General features: G+C 37.6%; 1 protein-coding gene across 2 annotated transcripts in view; it reads right to left on the bottom strand.

Annotated features, from left to right (window-relative positions):
• GTF2H1 (general transcription factor IIH subunit 1) overlaps positions 1 to 21,530 on the bottom strand; it is a 34,603-nt gene that overhangs the window by 3,941 nt on the left and 9,132 nt on the right. For both annotated transcript variants that reach the window (XR_006891890.1, XM_046685013.1), the window contains exons 3-13: positions 18,522 to 18,714; positions 17,526 to 17,691; positions 16,201 to 16,294; positions 14,692 to 14,841; positions 14,474 to 14,553; positions 10,736 to 10,863; positions 10,536 to 10,623; positions 7,365 to 7,453; positions 6,854 to 6,971; positions 1,788 to 1,878; positions 1,195 to 1,310 (exon numbers count right to left, since the gene is read on the bottom strand). Coding sequence is in view for 1 of the 2 variants with exons in the window: in XM_046685013.1 (XP_046540969.1) it covers positions 1,195 to 1,310; positions 1,788 to 1,878; positions 6,854 to 6,971; positions 7,365 to 7,453; positions 10,536 to 10,623; positions 10,736 to 10,863; positions 14,474 to 14,553; positions 14,692 to 14,841; positions 16,201 to 16,294; positions 17,526 to 17,691; positions 18,522 to 18,714 (1,313 nt within the window). In the remaining variant the exon portion in view is untranslated. The remainder of the gene's footprint in view (positions 1 to 1,194; positions 1,311 to 1,787; positions 1,879 to 6,853; positions 6,972 to 7,364; positions 7,454 to 10,535; positions 10,624 to 10,735; positions 10,864 to 14,473; positions 14,554 to 14,691; positions 14,842 to 16,200; positions 16,295 to 17,525; positions 17,692 to 18,521; positions 18,715 to 21,530) is intronic.

Below are 21,530 nucleotides of genomic sequence, written 5' to 3' on the forward strand. Positions count from 1 at the left end.
TATTCTCGAAGTAATACATGATCGCTGTAGAAAAATTAAAAAAATGTATAAGGATAAAAATAAAAATATACCTATTATATCCCACCACTCAGAGATCATTAACACTTTGGTTCATAATTCATATCCTTCTCAATACTTTTTGTGCATGTGTATAAATGCATATATGTAAAAAATAGATAGTATATACTGTGTTAAAATTTCACCTGGTTTAGTGTGAACATCTTTCTTTCCAGTCATTAAACACTCACCAAAGCCAGCATTTAAAATGAACGTATAGTATTTCTATGTATGAGCATACTAAATGCTTCTTTAACCAATCCCCTTCTGGTAGATATTTAGGCTATTTCCACATTTTCTGTCACAGACAGTGGTAGAGGAACACCTCTGGGGCTAAATAGTTACTTAATTATTTCCTTAGGTTAAATTCCTAAATGCTAATTTCTGGGTCAAAGCATTTAAAAAAGTACCAGCAGGGAAAGAAAGAACTCAACTCTTAGCAACTGGGCCAACATTGATCATTTTATGTTCTTTTGCAAATTATAGATGAAAAATGCTCTTTCACTATAGCTTTAAAGCTAATTTATTTGAATACTAGTGAGTAGGAAAATTTCCTTAGGTTTACTGGCCCACTTGCATTCTTTAGTGAGCTGCCTGTTAAAGGTCTTTTACCTATTATTTTTAATAGGGCATTTATCTTTCTCTTAAAGATAGTTTATAAGAGCACTCTATCTAGTAAAGCTATTCCTATTAATACTATAAATATTTTTTCATTTTTAAAATGTCCTTTAATTGGTTAAAAGGGTTTCAGTGTTATAGCTAGGGCTGTATTTGCTGTCAATCTCAGTTTGGATTTCATTACCCCTTAAAAAAGCACCACATAAATAATTTTACTGTTGTGACTTGTTTTGGGTCTCTGTTCTTCAATCACTCCCAGTGGCTTAGAGATTGATACAAGTTTTAAGATGTACGATCAAAAGTTATGGAACTGGTCTGGATCTCAAGTTTCTCCATCTATAAAATGAATATCAATAGCTACTCCATCAGGACGTTGTGAGGCTTCAATTAAACGATGCATGCAAAGTAGCTATCCCACTGTCTGGGACATGGTCAACACTCAATATAATTTTCCAGTTTCAAAATAACACCTCACAGTGTGGTCCACAACAGCTGGCTGTGTTTAGAACTGGTTCTGACCTTTTCTTCTAGGAATGGTGTATTAACGGGAAAGCAGGACCAGAAGTGCCGCAGAAGTTCCCCAACAGCCACATACAGGTGTTTTAATTCAGACTGAATATCATTTGGCACCATCTCTGCAAAAGAAAAGAGAGGTCCATAGGATAAAAGCTCCATTTACACATGTAGAGTCTCTGAAAGAATGAGCACTTGGAGAATAAGTGTGAACATGTGCTCTGTGCCAAGGCTAAACCAGGATGTGCTATTCTGAGATAAGTTAGTGATTTTGTGGCTGACAGATCAGAGAATTTAAATTTCTGTAGGATTTTGAAGGAACTTTCAGATTTCCCTTTATTCTAAAAGGTACGAGGGAAAAAAGAAAGCTTTTAGTATGCTATAGGGAGACTAGCAGTGTGCCACTGTTCGTAATATTACGATAATTCTGAAACCTAAGCTCTCGTCTAGATGGGTTTCAAGATCTGGATGCATAAAAACAACAAAAATCTCAGAACTGTTCCAAAGGAAAACCAGTAAAACTTCAGCACCACTCTCAACTTGCTCTTTAAAGCGTGTTTAAGTAGAAGGATAGCAGCAGCAGACGGCCCAGCACATACGGTTTATGGCTTGCTGTGTCCCTCCCTGCATAAGTGCTCCTCCAGGTGACAGTGCTGTGATGGTACTACTGGCAGCGCTACTTGAGAGAACCTGAAAGAAATTAAGACACAGAAAGTGGTTTTCCTCATTTTCACATCTTTCTTAACATTTCAGTTTTATAGCAAAACATTCAGTCAGTCTTTATTCCTGTATAAATACATAATTTATAGAAACCAGAGTGAACTACTTTCCATGTGTGCAGAAATGGAATACCTCCCAGTCTTCCAGGAATACCAGGCAAGTCCACAGGTGCCTCAAAACTCACATGCTTTTGCCTAGTCAAGCCTTTTATTTTTTTTTTATTGAGGTCATAATAGTTCATAACACTGTGAAATTTCAGTTGTACATTATTATCGTCAGTCACCATATATATATGAGCCCCTTTACCTCTTATGCCCACCCCTCAACCCCCTTCCCCTCTGGTAACTACTAATCTGTTCTCTTTGTGTGTCTGGTTATCTTCCACATATGAGTGAAATCATACAGTGTTCGTCTTTGTCTGGCTTATCTTGCTTAACATGATACCCTCAAGTTCCATCCCTGTTGTTGCAAATGGGACGACTTTGTCTTTTTTTAGGGCTGAGTGGTATTCCACTGTGTGTATGGAATCTTCTTTATCCCTTCATCAGTCGATGGGCACTTGGGTTGCTTCCATGTCTTGGTTATTGTGAACAATGCTGCAATGAACACAGGGGTGCATGAGTCTCTTTGAATTGCTGATTTCAAGTTCTTCGGATAAATACCCAGTAGTGGAACAGCTGGGTCATACGGTATTTCTATTTTTAGTTTTTTGAGAAATCTCCATACTGTTTCCCATAATTGCTGCACCAGTTTGCATTCCCACCAGCAGTGTATGAGGGATCCCTTTTCTCCAACATTTGTTACTTTTTGTCTTGGTGAGTATAGCCATTCTAACGGGTGTAGAGTGATATCTCATTGTAGTTTTGATTTGCCTTCCCCTGATGATTAGTGATGCTGAACATCTTTTCATGTGCCTGTTGGCCATCTGTATATCTTCTTTGGAAAAATGGGTTGTTTTTTTGTTGTTGAGTTGTGTGAGTTCTTTATATATTTTGGAGATTAACCCCTTGTCAGATATATGATTTGCAAATATTTTCTCCCAGTTGGTGGGTTGTCTTTTTGTTTTGTTCCTGGGTTCCTTTGCCTTGCAGAAGCTCTTTAGTCTGATGAAGTCTCATTTGTTTATTTTTTCTTTTGTTTCCCTTGCCCAAGTAGACATGGTATTTGAAAAGATCCTTCTAAGACCGATGTCAAAAAGCATACTGCCTATATTTTCTGTTTTATGGTTTCACATCTTAGCTTCAAGTCTTTAATCCATTTTGAGTTAATTTTTGTGTATGGCAAAAGATAATGGTCTACTTTCATTCTTTTGCATGTGGCTGTCTAGTTTTCCCAACACTACTTATTGAAGAGACTCTCCGTTCTCCAGTGTATGTTCTTGGCTCCTTTGTCGAAGATTAGCTGTCCATAGATGTGTGGGTTTATTTCTGGGCTTTCAATTCTGTTCCATTGATCTGTGTGTCTGTTCTGGTACCAGTATCATGCTATTTTGATTACTGTAGCTTTGTAGTATATTTTGAAGTCAGGGATTGTGATTCCTCAAGCTTTGTTCTTTTTCTAAGGATTGCCTTAGCTCTTCGGGGGTCTTTCGTTGCCCCATATAAATTTTAGGATTCTGACTGGGATTGCATTGAATGTCAAGCCCTTTCTTAAGCACCAACTCAACTTAACTTGTGAACTCTTTACCACCAAAGGTAAAATTGAGTTTAAAGAAAGAAAACAAGTAACACAGCATGTTAACATGTATCCTTGCTGGCAGTTTAAAAAAAGAAAAAAGCAGAAATACATCATTTGCCATTTTTCAGGGAAGTGAATATACTTAGCCAAAAGGGGAAAAAAGGCATTCTACACTGTTACCAGTATCAACATTCAGGCACATAATTGACCTGTCTATCCAATGAGCAGCTAACAAGTGCCAGGCATTGTGGCAACAGAGGAACAAATCATTTGTTGAATAGCTCAAGTGCAGTGTTAGCGTGTCTAAGGTTTTTCAACAGAGTTTTTATAAGCAGAAATCCATGTGTGTATGCGCTGGATGAAAAAAATCTTTAACTTGGTGTAAGAGTACAGCACATGACAACCATGAGTCAAAGGGACATGGGAGTTCACTTTATTCCTATGTCCTTTTGTCATAAATTTTATAATACATTGTAACCAGAAGCTTCAGTGACTGCTAAGCTTGCTGACTAGCTACTGGCTGCACTCAGGTACACACACCTGAAGACAGATAATCTCTTGGGCCTTCCTACTCAATTCATGTGTCTCAGATAATGAAATCACTTTTTTGGAGTGGGGGTGGGGGGGTGGGAAAGAATCTAAATATTTAAGATTGATCACTGCTTAAAAAAGTTAAACGAGGGCCAGCCCTAGTGGCCTAGTGGTTAAATTCAGTACGCTCCGCTTCAGGGGCCCGAGTTCAGCTCCTGGGTGCAGATCTACACTGCTCTGTTAGCGGCCATGCTGTGCTAGCAGCCAACACGAAAAATGGAGGAAAGTTAGCACAGACGTTAGCTGAGGACGAATCTTCCTTACCCCCCCAAAAAAGTTAAATGAGCCTACTTGGGCCCAAAGGCCAGATGTTGGACAATTCTAGGCTGGAAAGAAAGTAGTAGTCAAATAGTCCCAAATTTGGTACGTGGGCATATACGTATATACATCTATTTCCTAGCTCTGTCCATTGAAGGTACAATGACACCAGTAGCAAATGACACTCCAACAGCAATGAGTACACGGATCTTGATTTCTAAATCACTCAGCACTAAAAGGAAGATTCCATGGCTGGGCAAGGAAAATTTAAGATGTGCTTTGAACATCGATCTTATGGTGCCAGAAAGTAGGAAGGTGCTCAAAAAACTGATGAGAATGGTGTCAGAAGAACACAGGAGCCAGTGTGACAGGGTGGGAAGGGTCTGACTACAAAGGGGCATGGGTACATTTTTTGGGGTGAGAAAGCTGTTCTTTATCTTGATTGTGTTAGTGGTTACACAGTTGTATATGTTTATTAAAACTCGCAGAATAATGGGCTAAAGAAGGCAAATTTTACTCTATGTAAATTATACCTTAGTTTAAAAAAAGAAAAAAATGATAGTGACAGTTTATAATCCATAGAATAAGAGAAGATCCATGCTAATATAAATAAACAAATACAGGAGAAGGGAAGGGAAGCTCTTCCTTTTAGCAGAATGTCAACTGATAAATGTAGAAGGGATGACAGAATTAGAAAAGCACCCTTTAACCACTACCACGGTAATTGTTTTTGGCAAGAATCATCAATGTATTCTAAAAAACTACTGGGTAAAAGTTTGATGGTAAATAGAACACTTACACAGTCTTAAAGCGTCTCCCCACAAGATACTTATTAATTACAAAGCAAAGAATAGGAACTTTTAGGTGGAAAACCAGGCAAATACTACCTTAACCAAGTGATCAAAGTTACCATCACAAGTTAGGACAAATAAACATGTGCCTCCTCTTTCGATGCACTGAGGATAAGACATCACTTACATATCACTTCTGCGGTATTCCTGCCACAAATGCATAACGTGAATCCAATCATGAGGAAACATCAGAGGAACTCAAACTGAGGACATGCTACAAAAAAACTGGCCTGTACTTTTCAAATACCAAGGTCATGAAAGACAAAGAAAGACTGAAAAACGATTCCATTTTAAAGGAGACTAAAGAGACAGGAGAACTAAATGCAACCCACAAACCTGACCTGGATGCTGAGCCAGGAGGAAAAGTTTTCCTTTGCTATAAGGGACATTAGTGGTACAACTGGCAAAACTTTGGAAAGACTTATAGGTTAGACAGTAATACTTTATCAATGTTAACTTGTTTCTAAAAGTGTATTGTGTTATTTATGAGAATGTCCTGTTTTAGGAAGTATGCAGTGAAATGTTTAGCGGTAAAGGAATCTACTCTCAAAATGGGTCAGAAAACATTTTTTTTGCAACTTTCTGTAAATAGCAGATTACTTCAAAATAAAAAAAAAATTAAGTCCTAACATGTGATACACACTACAATACAGGTATGAACTCAGTGCCTCAGTATTTGCGAAAACAGAGAAAAGGAAAAAACAAACTCACTACTGAGCATGGTGAGGACTGCTTTACAGAGGTAATGAAATTTGAGCGGAGTCTTGAATAATTATTATTAGTTCCCAGGGGCAGAAACAGGCTTAGAGCATTCTAAAAAGAGAGAAAGCATGAGCAAAAGCACAGGAAGCAAGAAGATGCTACAATTAAAAACTCTGGGTCGTTTAGTGCCTAAGTTAGGCTGGAGTACAGGACTCCTGATTATGAGTGGAGGGGAATGTTGCAGATATGGCTGGCACTAGGACTGGAGATGTGGGTTAAGGGCCAGATCATAAAGGCATTCAGACAACTACTGTGGCAACGAAGGCAGGGAGTGAAGGTTTTTAAGCCGTAGAGTGATGAGATCAGATTTATGTTTTTAGAAAGGTAACTTGCAGTGGTAGTGTGGAAAACCGATCAGGTTTGCCTAAGCCAAGGGGATAGAGTCAAGAAATCCAGAAGAACTGACAGAATTTGCCAATCAAATGAAGTATGAATAAGGGTGGGAAGAAATGAAGAATGGATAATGACCTCTGTTTTATACATTCTGATTCTGAGATCATGCAGAATATCTAGGGAGTGATGTCCAGAAGATTTTTGGAAACTGGGAGATTTTCCCAATAAAACTGTGTATATAGAAAGAAAAAATTAGCAGTCATAAACTCATTTTATTTTTCATTATCATCTTCAGATGCTTCTTGAATATGCCAAATACTTCTTCTCCCTACTTCTTGATTTTTTCAATTTATTCAGCAGGAATATGTCTTTAAACTCAATTAAAATATTAGTTGTATAGTTCAATTTGGTTGTGCTCATAAACTGAGGAAATATCTGGGAATTCTGGTTTTCAAACAGTACAAGTCACCTACCTGAGTTAATTTGGGTGCATAAGCTTCCATTTCTTGTCTAATACTTTGAAAAGAATTAATAATGTCCTGACTTGTTGCATACTGTAGTGACTGGATTGGAGTTGGACCATGATAATACCTGAAGGTTAGCAAAGAAGAAAGAAATTACTGACCACACAAAATAAAGGTGCTCAACGTTTATCTTTCAAATATTTTAGCAGTCTCAATACAATATTCTCGCCAAAGCAAAAAACGATAACATAGTTTAAGAAATTTCAAAAAAATAATTTAGTTTCTATATGGGCAATAAGAAGAAAACAGCACAGAGCGCCAAAATTTATTTTCCGGGCTTTGATCATTTAGGATCCTTTCCTGAGATGCACAAAGTAAATTTTTATGGAGAAAAGATACTGTACTTTCATGGTAACAAAATTATTAAAACTTGAGTGCTACTCTTGCAGAATAAATTCTGCAATGACTTGTGTTATATAACTATTCTGCCTCAAGTTAATTTAATATTGACCAAACTTACCTATCTGACTTCTTGAGGTTTAGTGCAATCGTTTTTATGGAATTATTTTTTCCCAAGTCTTCATATTCAATGGACTCTTGTAACTTCGCCTATAATTATTAACACAGCACTTTTTATTGTGACTTTCTCTTATGAAAGTAATGAACATGACTGGAAAAGTAACACTGTACAGAGGGTAAAATATGAAGTCTCCCCACCACGAGCTTCACTTCCTAGAGATGGCTGCTCCTCAAATAGCCGAACCCATTTTCTCACCAACCAATCAACATACTAAATATTATCGAACTTCTCACTTTTGACAATCTGGTAGGTGCAAACATGTATTTTACTATTTCCCCCCAATAATCTAATTTTATTACATGTATTGCAAATACTTTTTCTACCACTTTGGTGTTTTTCAGCCTTAATTACTCCCTTTTTGCTTATTCTCCTGTAGATTAATTTTTTGCTTAAATCTTTGATCCACTTGGAATTAATTTTGTTTCGGTTTGTTTTCTGGTGAGGAAGATTGTCCTTGAGTTAACATCCGTGCCCATCTTCCTCCATTTTGAATGTGGGACCCTGCCACAGCGTGGCTTGATGAGCAGTGCTAGGTCTGCACCCAGGATCTAAACCTGTGAGCCTTGGGCTGCTGAAGTGGAGTGCGTGAACTTAACCACTATACCCCCGGGCTGGCCCCTGGAATTTATTTTGGAATACGGAGTGCAGTAGGGAGTCTGAGTGTCCTTTTACTAAATTATTAACTAGTCCTCCTAACACCATTTGTAGAATAATCTGTTTTTTCCCACTGATTCTGAAATTCCATATTTAACATATATATTTAATTTCTCTATGTATTTGGGTTTACTTTTGGACTCTTTATTTTGGTTTTACTAATCTGTTTTCTCCTGGGCTAGTAACAAACTGCTAAATTTCTATAGCCTTGTAATAAAAACACATTAATTATAAAGACACTTGAAGAAAACCTATGTAAACATTTGTGAAAATAATTTTACAATATTTCATCCTCTACATTACTAAGAAATTTATCTGGTCAACTCTAATCTGTAGCTACCAAGACTAGGATCAAGGCATTTATTAAATATATCTCAAAAAAAGATCAATTTGAAAACTTTTTATTATAAATTGTCCCTATTTTAAGAGTCTGAATAGTCCCCTTGTGGCATAGGAACAAATCTGACTGCAGCATGATATTCAGAGTAACATATTAATGAGTTCCACCTTACCTAGACACGGCTTAAGTTTCTACTGCTTTCCCAACTCTATACCCTCAGCCAACTTCAAGGCATCCTGATGTCTTCACCAGCTTGCACATACGTCAAGCTCAGTTCCACCCCTGCCATTGCCTTATCTAAGTCATGTCCCTGCCTAGCCTCCCATAATAATCCCAATCCAAAACTTATGCCAAGGCCTAGTTAGATCACTGACTTTCACCCTTAACTGAAAGCTCCACAAATTTCAGGACTCTATTATTACTTCTGAATCTCTCACTCTATAAAACCCTTTGCAGAACACGTGTAGACAACTACTGACTTGAAAGACTATCTAGATCAGCATTTACTATTGCACACTGTGAAAATTCACACAAACAGTGATTTTTCACAACTCTCTCACTACCAGGAATCAAGAGTACTTAGTGCAACAGTACAGTCACGTGCCGCCTAACAATGTTTCTGTCAGCTACGGATGGCATCTATGACAGTGGTCCCATAAGATTAGCACCATACAGCCTAGGTGTGCAATAGGCCATACCATCTAGGTTTGTGTAAGTGTACTCGATGATGTTCACACCATGAAATCCCTGACTACGCATTTCTCAGACTATCCCTTTTAAGTGACATGACCACATTGCAAAGAAAACTATCACTTCCTAGATTCCTTTAACATCTCTCTATAACCTACATTTTAGTTCCACTTTTCTTAGTTCAGAAAAGATATATCTTACTGGCTTTGTTAATTTTAAAGGTGTATATGCCTATAGAAACACATTGTTACTGAAATACATGAAATATGGTATAAGACTCACCCATAATCCCTTTAGAGAAAGATAAACATTTAGTATATTCTTTTAAAGGCCTTTTGTTTTTTTACATGTAGAATTATATCATACAGCCTCTTCTGCGAAGTCTTTTTATTTTACTTTTATTCTCTTTGGTTTCTATTGTAAATAACAGAATTACTATATTTTTAAATTTCGTTTTCTAATTATTCTTTTAATTTTCTTACCTACAGACACTAAACTCTCTGAGGACAAGAACTCTGTCTTATTCACGTTGTTTCCAACCACCTAATACAATATTTTAGCCAACTCAAAAATAGTTTCTTAAATTTAACTTTTCATGAACTGAACTATTATTATGGTATACGTAAACTCTCTTTAATCCAATATATCACTAATCCTTCTGAAATCATTAATGGCTGCATCAGTCTCCACTGTATGATGTACCACAGATATTAGGATGTCTGTTTCTTTATAACACTGTAATGAGTATTTGTATGCAAATATTTGTACGTAACTCTTTAAAAATAAACATCTACAGTGGAATACTGTCCAGATGTGGAATTAAGGCCATAAACCTTTAAAATTTTAATACACATTGCCTGATTGCCCTCTAACAAAGCTTTATAATTTATTTTTATAATCAGGGAGGGAGGAACTTAAAAAAATCGAGGGACAGAGTAGCTTGGCAAAGTTGCAGGGAAAGAAGGAATATGCAAGTAGAAAACTCTGTTCATACTCCCCCATACCCAAGTGATTTCTTCCATATTTAATGAGAAGACGTTTACAGCTCTGACATGCTAGGTTTAATATGAGGGCCAAATCCTATCTTTTTAAATCATATACACAAATATTTAGCTTTTCTTTCTGTCACACTGCCTTCGTTGAATACTCTTTTCCAGAAAACTATATGTTTTGTGTGTATGTGTACATGTGAAGGAAAAAAAAAACTAATAAAGAGCAATTAACAGGTTTGAGTCCATGGAAAGTTGGCTGGCAAGCCAAAATTGAGGAAGTGCTCTTTAAAACGTTCTACAATTTAAGCCAAATGCTTAATGTCTTGGTCAGAAGAACTGAGTCATTTGAAATAAGGCTCAATATAGAGTACTAGCAATTATATAAGGTATCTGGAGAAACCTGAGCCCTAAATGGTCCCGACTTTTTACCCATACCCTTTTGACTGCTGGCTGAAAGCTGTCTGCATCTCCGGAATTTCCATCGATGCCGCTGGGCTCACCATTTTGTTCATTTTGTGCTTCTCTTAAAACAAATGAAAAAAAAGTAATGTTAAAAACCACAAGCAGAACACCACCACAACTCATCTGGCTCTCTTGGAAAGCACAGTTACCACACCTGTGCGTGTATACTTAACTGTTTCCTGAGACCTGCTGCCAGGACCATGGCACTGTGATGGTTAAACCTCTTGATGATGGCAGCATTACTATTCTCCTTTATGGATTTAGAATTAGAAGTGGATGGCACAGAGGAAATGCCATAGCCCTATGAGAAATAATTTAGTAGATTAAAAATCAAAGTAAGTTTCTGGTTTTCCTATCTGAGAGACATGCTTAGTTGAAAAAATTTTCTGGATGACAGGACTCCATTAATTCTGAGCAGTACTAAATATTTACAGGTAAACATTTTAAAATAAGTGACATTATACACAAAAAATTAAGAAATATCATTAACTTCTTTTAGCATCACAAAAAAATCATCTTAAACTGCACTTTTTTAAAGAGCAATTTTGGATCTAGTTAGCAAAATATTAAATGAAGGAATAGAATACACTGGAAAAAAGCAAGGACTCTGGAGTCAGATAGATATGGATTTAAATTCTGGCTTTATCATTTTTCCAATATTAGTCCAGGCAAGTTAGTCAACTTTTCCAAGCTCCATAAAATGGGACAGTGGAGAATTAAATGAGATAATATTTTTAAATATGTACTGACTGCATGCTACATGCTAGGAGCTGTAGATAGAAAGCTAGTAAGACCTTGTGCCAAAGGAGCCAAAATACTAGTTAGTGGGATGCCAGGCTGTAAGCCAGTGCACACAGTTAAGACTTATAGGTGCTATGAGAGAGGAAGTGGTCCATCTCACTGGAGGAGAGGAGAGATAGATTTGAAAAAGCTTCACAGAGCCGTGTAAGATGAACAGTTGCTTGCAAGGCAGCCATGGAGACATTTCCGGGAGAGGAAACTGCTTAAACAAACGTATAGAAGCAACATGATACAGTTGTGTCATCAGTTTGTATGTAGTTCAGTATACCTGGTGGGTCAGGAATTGGTGAGACGTAAGGCTAAAGAGGTAAACAAAGATTACAGAAAGACTCATATGCCTTTTTACTGAGGCCTAATACATGCCATGTGCTGGGAACAGACCAGTAAACAAGTCAGCCTTATGGAATTTATACTCTACTGAGAGAAGACTGACAACTGACAAGTAAAATAAGATAAAAAGACCACTTTTGAAAGTGACAAACGCTATAAAGAAAATAAAGAGGGTGATATGATGTAGTGACTGGATTGGGAGAAGCTACTTTAGACAGGGAGGTTGCAGGAGATCTCTCTGAAGTGACATTATAACAGATGTTTAAAAGATGGGTAGAAGCTAGTTAGGTAGAAGAGCAGGAGGCAACAGCAAGTGCAATGACCCTGAAGTAGAAAAAGATTGGAATGCACCTGAAAGATGGCCATTGTGTCTGGAACACAAATGAGTACAAGTGGCCCAAACTGAAGTAGAAGCAAGCAGAGGCCAAATCAGGAAGAGTCTTGCAGGAGTTTTGATGTTAAGTTCAGTGAGAAGCCACTGAAGAGTTTTACACAGGGAGTATGATGATCTGATTTATAACTCTGACTGCTAGGGGAGAATAAACTATAGGGAGCAAAAACGGAAACAGGAAGATCAATTAGGAGGCTAATGCAAGCAATCAAAGCAAAGATGGTGTCAGCCTAAGAGCAAGAGGTGCAAGTGTCTGTGAAGACAGAGATGCGGACAGATCAGAGACGGCTTGTAGAGGACTCGCTGATGAACCGAATGTTGGGCAGGAAGGGAGGGGGGAATCAAGGAGCCTTCTAGGTTTTGGTTTGAGCAACTGAGTCTATGGTAATTAATTTTTTTACTGAGAGAATGAAGAGCCAGGGAGAAACAGGCTTATGAGGATGGGAATCAAACACTCCATTTTGGGCATGTTATGTTGAGGTATCTGTGAAATATCTAAGTGAAGATAACAAATAGGCAGATGGATAAATGATTTTGGAGTTCTGGAGTTAGACAGACTTGGGCTATTTGGGATTCATCATTACATAATTAGTACTTAAACCGATGGAATGGAGAGAATGTACTCAGAAGGAAGCTCAAGACCATATCTCGGGACAGTTACAGCAACTAGAGGTAAGAGTAGAGGAAGAGGCACCAAAGGAAAAATTGAATCAACCAATATTTCTATTAAGGGGGCTGGTTACATATCCATACAAAGGAATACTATGCAGGCACTAAAAAACTGTAGGTAATAACAGTAATCCCTATTACTCATTGAGCAATTACTATGTAGCAGGCTCTTTTAACTCTTGCAGCAGTTCCATTAAGGTCAGCATCTTTTTTTTTTTGCATCTTTTAAATTGAGTATAATTGACATATAACAATGTGTAAGTTTAAGGTGTACAATGTGTTGATTTGATGCATTTATGTATCACAATATCATTACCATTATTATTATCATTACCAATTATCATTATATTATCATTGTAGCTAATACCTCTATCGTGTCACATAATTACCATGTCCTTTTTGTGGTGAGAACAACTAAGGTCTAATCTTTTAGCAACTTTGAAGTTTTATAACACAGTGTTGGTGACAGCACTGTGCATTGGATCCCCAGAACTTATTTATCTACTAGTTGCAAGTTTGTACCCTTAAACATCATCTCCCAAATTTTCCTACCCTCTTTAAGGTCAGTACTATTAACCTCATTTTATAAGAAAACTAGGCTTAGAAATGTTAAAAAGTGACAGAGTCTAAGACAGGTAGTTTGGTTTTAAAGTCTATTTACTTAACTATGGTATATTTAGCCTGGACTGATATTGATAATAGGTAAAGTGAAGAAGAAAGTTACACACGTGCATGTACAATATACCATCAATTTTATTTTTGAAAAAAAGCACTAAAAGTTTTCTCCCATCATATTAAGCTGTATCTCTAAGCTTCACTAAGTTTCATTTTCTCAGGATGATTAAAGAGGGCCACATTTGTAATGTGTTGAGATTCACCATTACCGAGAAGACACTTGAATTTCATTAAGTAAATGACTCACCTGGGCAACAGAGATCATTAAATTATAAAAATTATTTATAATTTAGACTGTAGGACAAAATTTAATATTGGTTTCCTCACCTGGAGAGTACATATACTAAAATAAAAGGAAAAACAGAAAAAAGATAGGAAAGCATGAGCATGTGTATGTGGCTAGCAGAGGAGCCAAAAGAAGGGGAAGAAAATGAAAATCGAAGTGTATGAAAAGGGTAGTGAGGAAGGCAGGTTCCTGGCCTAGGAGACAGAGGCAAAGATGGAACTAGCCATGCTCAGAAGGGAGTGCTTCTTTCTCCAGGAAGCCTGGCCTCATGACGCGGAGCTAGGCAGGTCATACTTGATGGTCTGGCTGTTGAAACACGCTGGGGCTAGCGTGGGGTAAAGGTCATGAGGGTGCTCAAGGTTTGGCAAATAAGAGGCAATCAATGAATGTTTGTTATCTTTTCCTTGTCTACTAATACTTATCTACGTTTCTTTAGATGAATGTTAGCTAGAGCATAAAGCTGGACTCACCAACATGTTAAGCTTTCATTACTATATAGAGAACTGATGACGGGAGAGCTAGAAAATTCTTTTAAAAAAGTTTTAGCAACTCATACAGGAATTTTAAGTTCTCCAAGGTGATTTTAATAGCAAACAGTGCTACTGAAAAGCACTTCTGATAAATCACTCCAAATAACAATATTCTGTTTTACACTCTCACAAGTGGAACATTTACACTTAAAGCAATTTTAAAACTATAAAAATGTTGAAGATGAGGAAAAGACTGTTTTCTCTCATAAATCCTTTTACTACTCCTTACCTCATCTAATGGTTTATCTTCCAAAGCTGTCAAATCAAGTAGTGGGTTTTTCACTCCTAATGAAACCATTGTTTTTAACCCTAGAAAAATCAATGAAATAAAAAGAGGATCAAGTCTTACCTTCCTCAGAAATTAAAAAAAAAAAAAATTCACTAACAGCACTAATGACTAGAGAGCAGAATATTAAATGCTAGTGTGTGTCAGGGATAAACAGTTACCTTTTTCATCTATTTTGGCACATTCTGCAAAGAGGTCCTTTGACCCCGTATTCAGCCGGTCCCTGTGAAAATAATGGGACTGAAAAAAACGTGTCCAGAATTCCTTTTCTGTCATGTTGTGGGGAACATTTTCTGCATATTTCATTTTTACTGTGGAGGAAAAAAACCATAATAATTACATACTAAATTTCCTTTTCTTAAAACCTCTCAAATTAGTTCAAATATAGACTAACAGCAAAAACTAGATTATGAACCTGCTCAAATTTATATTCTGCACATAATTATCAGTTGTAAATATGAATATAACTTGATAGGTTAGGGGACACGCTACCTTTATGAATCTTAACAAATTACAAAAACCTTCTTTAGCAACAAGAGAATGAACAGGTTTCGAAGTTTTAGTAAAAATACCAAGAGTCTTGGAGTCAGACCTGAGTTTGCTTGTTTGATGATTTATGTATGTGTGCTTTCACTCCAAAGCACTGTGTTAGGTGCTGGGGAAATAAATACCTCCAACTCACTTGGACTAGCAGTTCAGCACTCCAGAAGCCCAGAGTCCAATGAGCAAAGAGGTTAAAAGCATGGTCTCTTGAGCCAGAGAGCCTAAATTTAAAATTCTAGGTCTGCCACGTACTTTTGTGTGATCACAGGCAAATTATTTCACCTCTCTGCACCTTGGTATCCTCATATGTAATGTGCAGGGAATAACAGTACCTACTTCATAGGGTATTTGTGATGATTAAATGAATCAATATACAGAAAGGCCTTAGAGTTGTGCCTGGCACACAGTAAATACTACGCAATTATATCAGAAAGATATGAAAATAATTACATTACAATGTGATAACTCTTTGAAGCAGTCACAAGGCCCTACAGAAGGAAAGGGGGGGGAGGCTTATATCTGCCCAAGGAAGTCAGGATTTTATAGAGATGGCATGAAGCAATGCTTGAGCTGAGTCCTGTGGGAGAGACATGTTTCCTAAGGAAAAAGGGGCAGAAGTGAGGAAGGGGGAAAAGAGAACACTATATGGTTTAAGAGAGCAGTGTTTAGTCAGAAGTATGACCGAAATAGTGGCTCTCAGCCTTGGCTGCACGTCATAAATCACTAAGCCCAGGGTCAAGACGTTTATACTTTTAGAATGGTTTATACAAGGGAAATGATTTGTGGGTTAGAAAGGTCACTCTGGAGGCAGCACGGAGGATGATCTGAGTTAGTGCTATAGAGAGATTCATTCACGGTGCCTCTGGAGCATGTCATCTTACTCAGGCATGCTGAAGGGTAAATAAAGTTTAAGAACCACTGATGGAAAGAATGGGAAAGTCATCGTACCAATGAATTGATGACAGCACATCATATATTGAACACAATGTCTACCATATGTCAGGCACTGGGTAAAGTACATATTTTATTGCACTTGATCAGGAATAAAGTTTTTGTTTTTCATTAATATATTAGTGAATTCATCCAAACAAATATTTTAACTATCTGGAAGAATTGATTCTTCTTACCTGCTGGATAGGTCCTAAATATGGACTCAATTATATCAGAAGTTAAATTGTATCTCAGACCATTACATCCATCTGTTTGGGGCCGGACATCAGCCTAAAATAAAGACCACATCCATATATATATATTTGTTAGAATATTGGGTGAAGATGTCTAAGCACCCAACAGACACTGGACAAAGGTGGAAGAACGGACCTTCTGAATGAACTACAGAGGTAAGTCCCTCATCTTTACTTTTGGCATAAAGACAGGCTCAAAGAAGCCTGGCCTGGTTTCACATAATCTTTGTAACCTTTAAAATCTGCTTCCTTGAAAATCCAACACAGTCAAATGGGCATGCTTAAGTGTGGCCAAGGGCAGACAGCTAGTGGAGCTTTTTTTTTGAGGAAGATTAGCCCTGAGCTAACATCTGCTGCCACTTCTCCTCTTTTTGCTGAGGAAGACTGGCCCTGAGCTAATATCCATAGCCTTCTTCCTCTACTTTATAGGCGGGACGCCTACGACAGCATGGCCTGTCAAGTGGTGCCATGTCCGTACCCGGGATCCGAACCGGCAAACCCCAGGCCACCGAAGCGGAACGTGCGCACTTAACCGCTGCACCACCGGGCTGGCCCTGCTAGTGGATAGTGGAGCTTTAACATAAAACTTGTACAGTTATCAAAACCACCATAAACACTGGTTACTAAATTATTAGACAAGCATTATTTGACCAGTTTCTTTAGGAAAAAGTCTTATTAACTCAATTCACTACTAAGCACCCCATAAGACGTCAAACATATAACTGATACTGAAATTTTTGTTAAATGTATAAATACTGCTTTGGTTCCACTAGAGTACAGACTGACTGAATCCTACTTTCTAATTACACGGGTAAGGAATTCCCAGTTTTTCTCTAAGATATATTTTATAAATCTTACTTTTTCTATAATATGATGGTCACTATACATTTAACTTTGCATTATAAGTAAAATACAGCATTCATAAAATAAGATATCAGAAAGCTTTCAATTTAAAAGTATTAGGGGAAATAAGTATTAGCCCAATTGCTAAAAGATTCTCCTTCAAAAGTCCATTTGATTTCCAACATGCTAAGGTCAAGTCCAAAAGCCAAAAGAAAGAACAAAAAAATATAACTTGCAAAAAGAAATTTAAAAAATATGGTATGTATTTTTAAAATGCTTGAGAAGAATACCATCGATACTGAAGTATCCATTAACTTACTTTAAGGAAATGCTAAATTTTACAAAAGAAATGGTATTGTTAATATACATATTAGCCTTTTCTTTTCTTTTTTTTTTCCCTTCAGAATTCTAGAAGGGTCACATACCAGAAATGCTGCAGAAATGCCAACATCCTGCTTATGATTAGATGCGGAAGAACTCTCCGCTGCATTCCCGTTTAAACGATTGGCCCAGAATTCCTCAGCACTGATCACCTGACTCACGACAAGGTCTTTATAAAGCTGAAACAGAACAGGATCCTCTTGCAGCATTCTGGTGACAGAATATATGCATATATTGAACTTCTGGAGTAAAACACCATTTAGGTAACATTTTTAAAAGACTTTAACAACATGAAACACGGGAACACAACTTTCATTTTGTGATGATTGAGCAGCAGAGATCATTAAGTTCATCTGCTAGTAATTAAAAGCAAAAGAACATTTTTGGAGGAACACATGAAGTGGCAAGTCTGAACTCTTTGAGGGCAGGGACTGTGTCCTATTCATCTCTGTATCCCAGTGATACAAAAGTCACTGTGTTTGTATTTGTACTGCACTGTATTCTCTTTCACAAATGAAGGTGAATGTGAAGAGGGGAGGTACACTTGAGATTTTCCAGCAACTAATTTTCATGGTGATAAGCACTTGGAGCCATAAGCACAGATGGCCTGAAAGGTATCAGTGATGGAATAATTCAGCTTATCAGAAATTCTCATTACTTTACTTGCTTTCTCAACTTTTTTACAGGTTTCTTATTCACAAATACACTTCTCATGGTTTAGTATCTTTATCTTCCCATGACAGAACCCGGAAAAGGAATGAAGGGACCTTAGCATCTTCGAATCTCAGTTCTGTTCTAATCAAGTGTTAGGCTTGAGGCAGTTAATTCAACCTCTGAGTTTACACATTCCCATTTGCCCAAAGCCAAACAGCTAGTTTAAGATGCTAAAGGTGAGAACCAAACACAGAAGGAAAGATACTAAGCCCATATTTTATGGTTTTACACTACTGAAGCAGAAGGGGTGAGAAATAAGCTATTATTCTACTGGGAGACTGGAGAGAACCTAGTATCTCTTAAAAGCTTTTCTTTTCCTCCTTCACCTGTTCTTCTCTTCCAGTTCTTTATTTGCTTTCCTCTTGAATTTGGGCAGCAGCTGCTGAAGAAGGTCCTTCACTGCATCTCGCTCTTTCACTGCTGTGCTTTCATTGGAAAAATGGAAGTTAGTTGTGTCCCCTGCATGCAGGACCAGCTGAAGCTGAATTTTAGCTTTTCCTTCTGGACTGATTTTCTGGCCTAAAAAGAAGCATGAGGCTAATTAGATAAGGACACTCACACTGTAGAAAGTACCATACCATAGGTTACTTCTGCCCCCAAGAAAATTCAGGATTCCTCCGGGCTTTAGCTACCCTGTTCTAATCTTGATGCTTTTGCAGAAATACGCTCTTCTCAAATAATCCCATATAACCAGAGCATGGTTCAGCAAATCCACTGCTAACACTCTGCTTCCTCTGCAGTATTCTTTCTGTGCGGCACTTCTCACCCACGGCTTCCACCTCCAGATACTAACAGGCTTTTGTTTCCATTCAACTGGGGAAGATCTCTTAAAAGTTTTCTAGACAGCAAACTAGGAGCCCAGAATCTACCCTGAAGAGCTGCCTCCAATCAACATTATCATTAATAAAACAGATGTGTCACGATTCAAAAACTCCAAAACACAGCTGTGGCTTATTCACTAATTGCAAAGGAAAATAGGTAATTTTACATTTGAGAGATCTGGTGTCACCACTTTAACCAAGTGATCAAATTTAGCCTCATTAAAAGCGGGACAACCTGACACTATGGGCTTTCTGAGGTGATAGAATAGGAAGTAGACACCACCACCTATGCGTTGTCCTTGCTGAAAACATGTAACTTGGGTATAATCAAGCCCGTAGACCTGACTTTCAATTTATAAGAGAGACAGCTATACAGGGATAAATTAAACAAAACCTTGAGGAGACAATCAGACATTATCAGAATGTGTGATATTCTACAAGCCTATACTCTTAAAGAAGAGACTTAGGAGACCATAACTACATACATGAACCGAGATTGCATATTGGTTAAAAAAAAAAATCACAGCTATAAAAAACGCTACTGGGGGGCCTGCCTGGTGGCATAGTGGTTAAGTAGGAACACTTCATTTTGGAGGCCCAGGGTTTGCAGGTTTGCATCTTGGGCATGGACCTATACATTGCTCATCAAGCCATGCTGTGGTGGCATCCCGTATACAAAATGGAGGAGGAATGGCACGGATGTTGGCTCAGGGACAACCTTCCTCACACAAAAAGAAGAAGACTGGCAATGGATGTTGGCTCAGGGCCAATCTTCCTCACCAAAAAACAAACAGGCACTATTGGGACAACTGGGGAAATGTTAACAATGGTCTGGATATTATCATTAAAATTTTCTTGGTGTGATACTATCATAAGCAGTCAAAATGTAGGCCCACATAAAGAAAGCAAATATGGCAAAATAACTGTAGTATTCCGGTGGGATACATTATACAGATTATACATGGTACCATTCTTTAAATTTTTCTGTAACTTTGAAGATTTTCATAATAAATTGAGGCTGGAAAGGTCAAAACATACCTATACAATGGAGAACTTGTTTTCTTAATGAGTGGGCCTCATCGCAACAGTAGAGCTTGTCTTCTTCATATGGGAAACAGATGGGGGGGGCTTTCTCCCATTAAGTGGGTGACTCATGGTAGTGTGAACATGCCGCCTAGAGCTCTCAGCCCAAACCAACCTAACCCTAAATAAACAAAACTTTTTCAATGAAGATGATGCTTCCAGACCAATAGTTTAGATGGAATATCTTATTGCCCAAAGTAGCAATACGAAGCAATTTACATTGTCAGCCTGCCTATTTCATTACCCCATTCCTCCAAAAAAACTATCACTCCTTTCTAGGCATCTTTTCTATCACTGCTTTATCCTTGCTGCGTCCTCTATCTTGCCTCTGACAGACCTAATTCTGAAGCTTTTTAACTAATTAACTTAAATTGCTGATTTTCACCTTAGTAACTTATTACTGACAATTTTCAATGGTTCTTTCAGAAATGGGCCTTCTTTCAAATATTCAACTGAAAATGAGAGCTGATCTGGTGCGGGTCTAGATTTGGACGTGCTCTCCTCCCCAGTAGCTGAGAATGGCCAAGAAATAGGAGAGTCATACTCTTCACTGTGTGCTGTGAGTATCAGAAGCAGGGTGAGTTTTGCAAAGCTATAGGGCCAGCTTCCTGTGTAGTTTAAGAGAAATGCTAATACAGGCACTTCCTAATTTATGAGCCTATTGTAGTACAAACGTCTGTTTGTAAGACTATTATTAGGAACTTGGTGAGGCATTTTTCCACAGAAGCAAAGTTTTAATAGGAGGTAATATTTACCAGGACAGTGGACAAAAGACTAGATAGCTTAGGCAGTACTGAATTATGACGAATTTTAAACAGTATTTCCTTTAGAAAATTAAGATTTTAAGTTATTTCAGAAGAGAAAGATGAAGATTTTGGTATTTCCCGCAGCAAAGTAGAAGTAAGTCCTTACGGCAACTGTTCATACACAAAGGACATTTGTAAATTGAGTACTTGCAAACTGAGGGCTGTCTATTTTTCAAGGTGTCCCGTTCCTTGACATCTATACAGGATTTTATCTAGGAGAAGAATCTTAGATCTAGGAAAGTAAATGAATCCATATGAACGGTTACAGTTAAGACACCACAATTTGTCATGGGTCTTGTTGCCCAGAGGTCTCTTCTATCCAAAATCTTTAGTTAGGTGAACTGTAGAAATGCCTTTCAGAGTAAAGGTTCTAAACCCCAGGATTCACTTGGTGCTTTCAAACCTAATTATTACTGAGCCACAAAGTACCACACCCTTTGGGTAATAAACTCAAAGTTAACTGTGCAAATTTGGAAAGACAAGGGGTTGTGATGTTTGCCTTCATACCTGAAAATCTTAAGAAGAAAATGGATATAAAAATACTATGCTCTATATTACTCTGATCTACATTCAGTATAAAACTGAGTCTATCTTCTCAACAGATGATGGCCACATAAGCAAAGAT

Source organism: Equus quagga, chromosome 14 (assembly GCF_021613505.1).
Source record: "Equus quagga isolate Etosha38 chromosome 14, UCLA_HA_Equagga_1.0, whole genome shotgun sequence".
Classification (NCBI taxonomy): domain Eukaryota; kingdom Metazoa; phylum Chordata; class Mammalia; order Perissodactyla; family Equidae; genus Equus; species Equus quagga.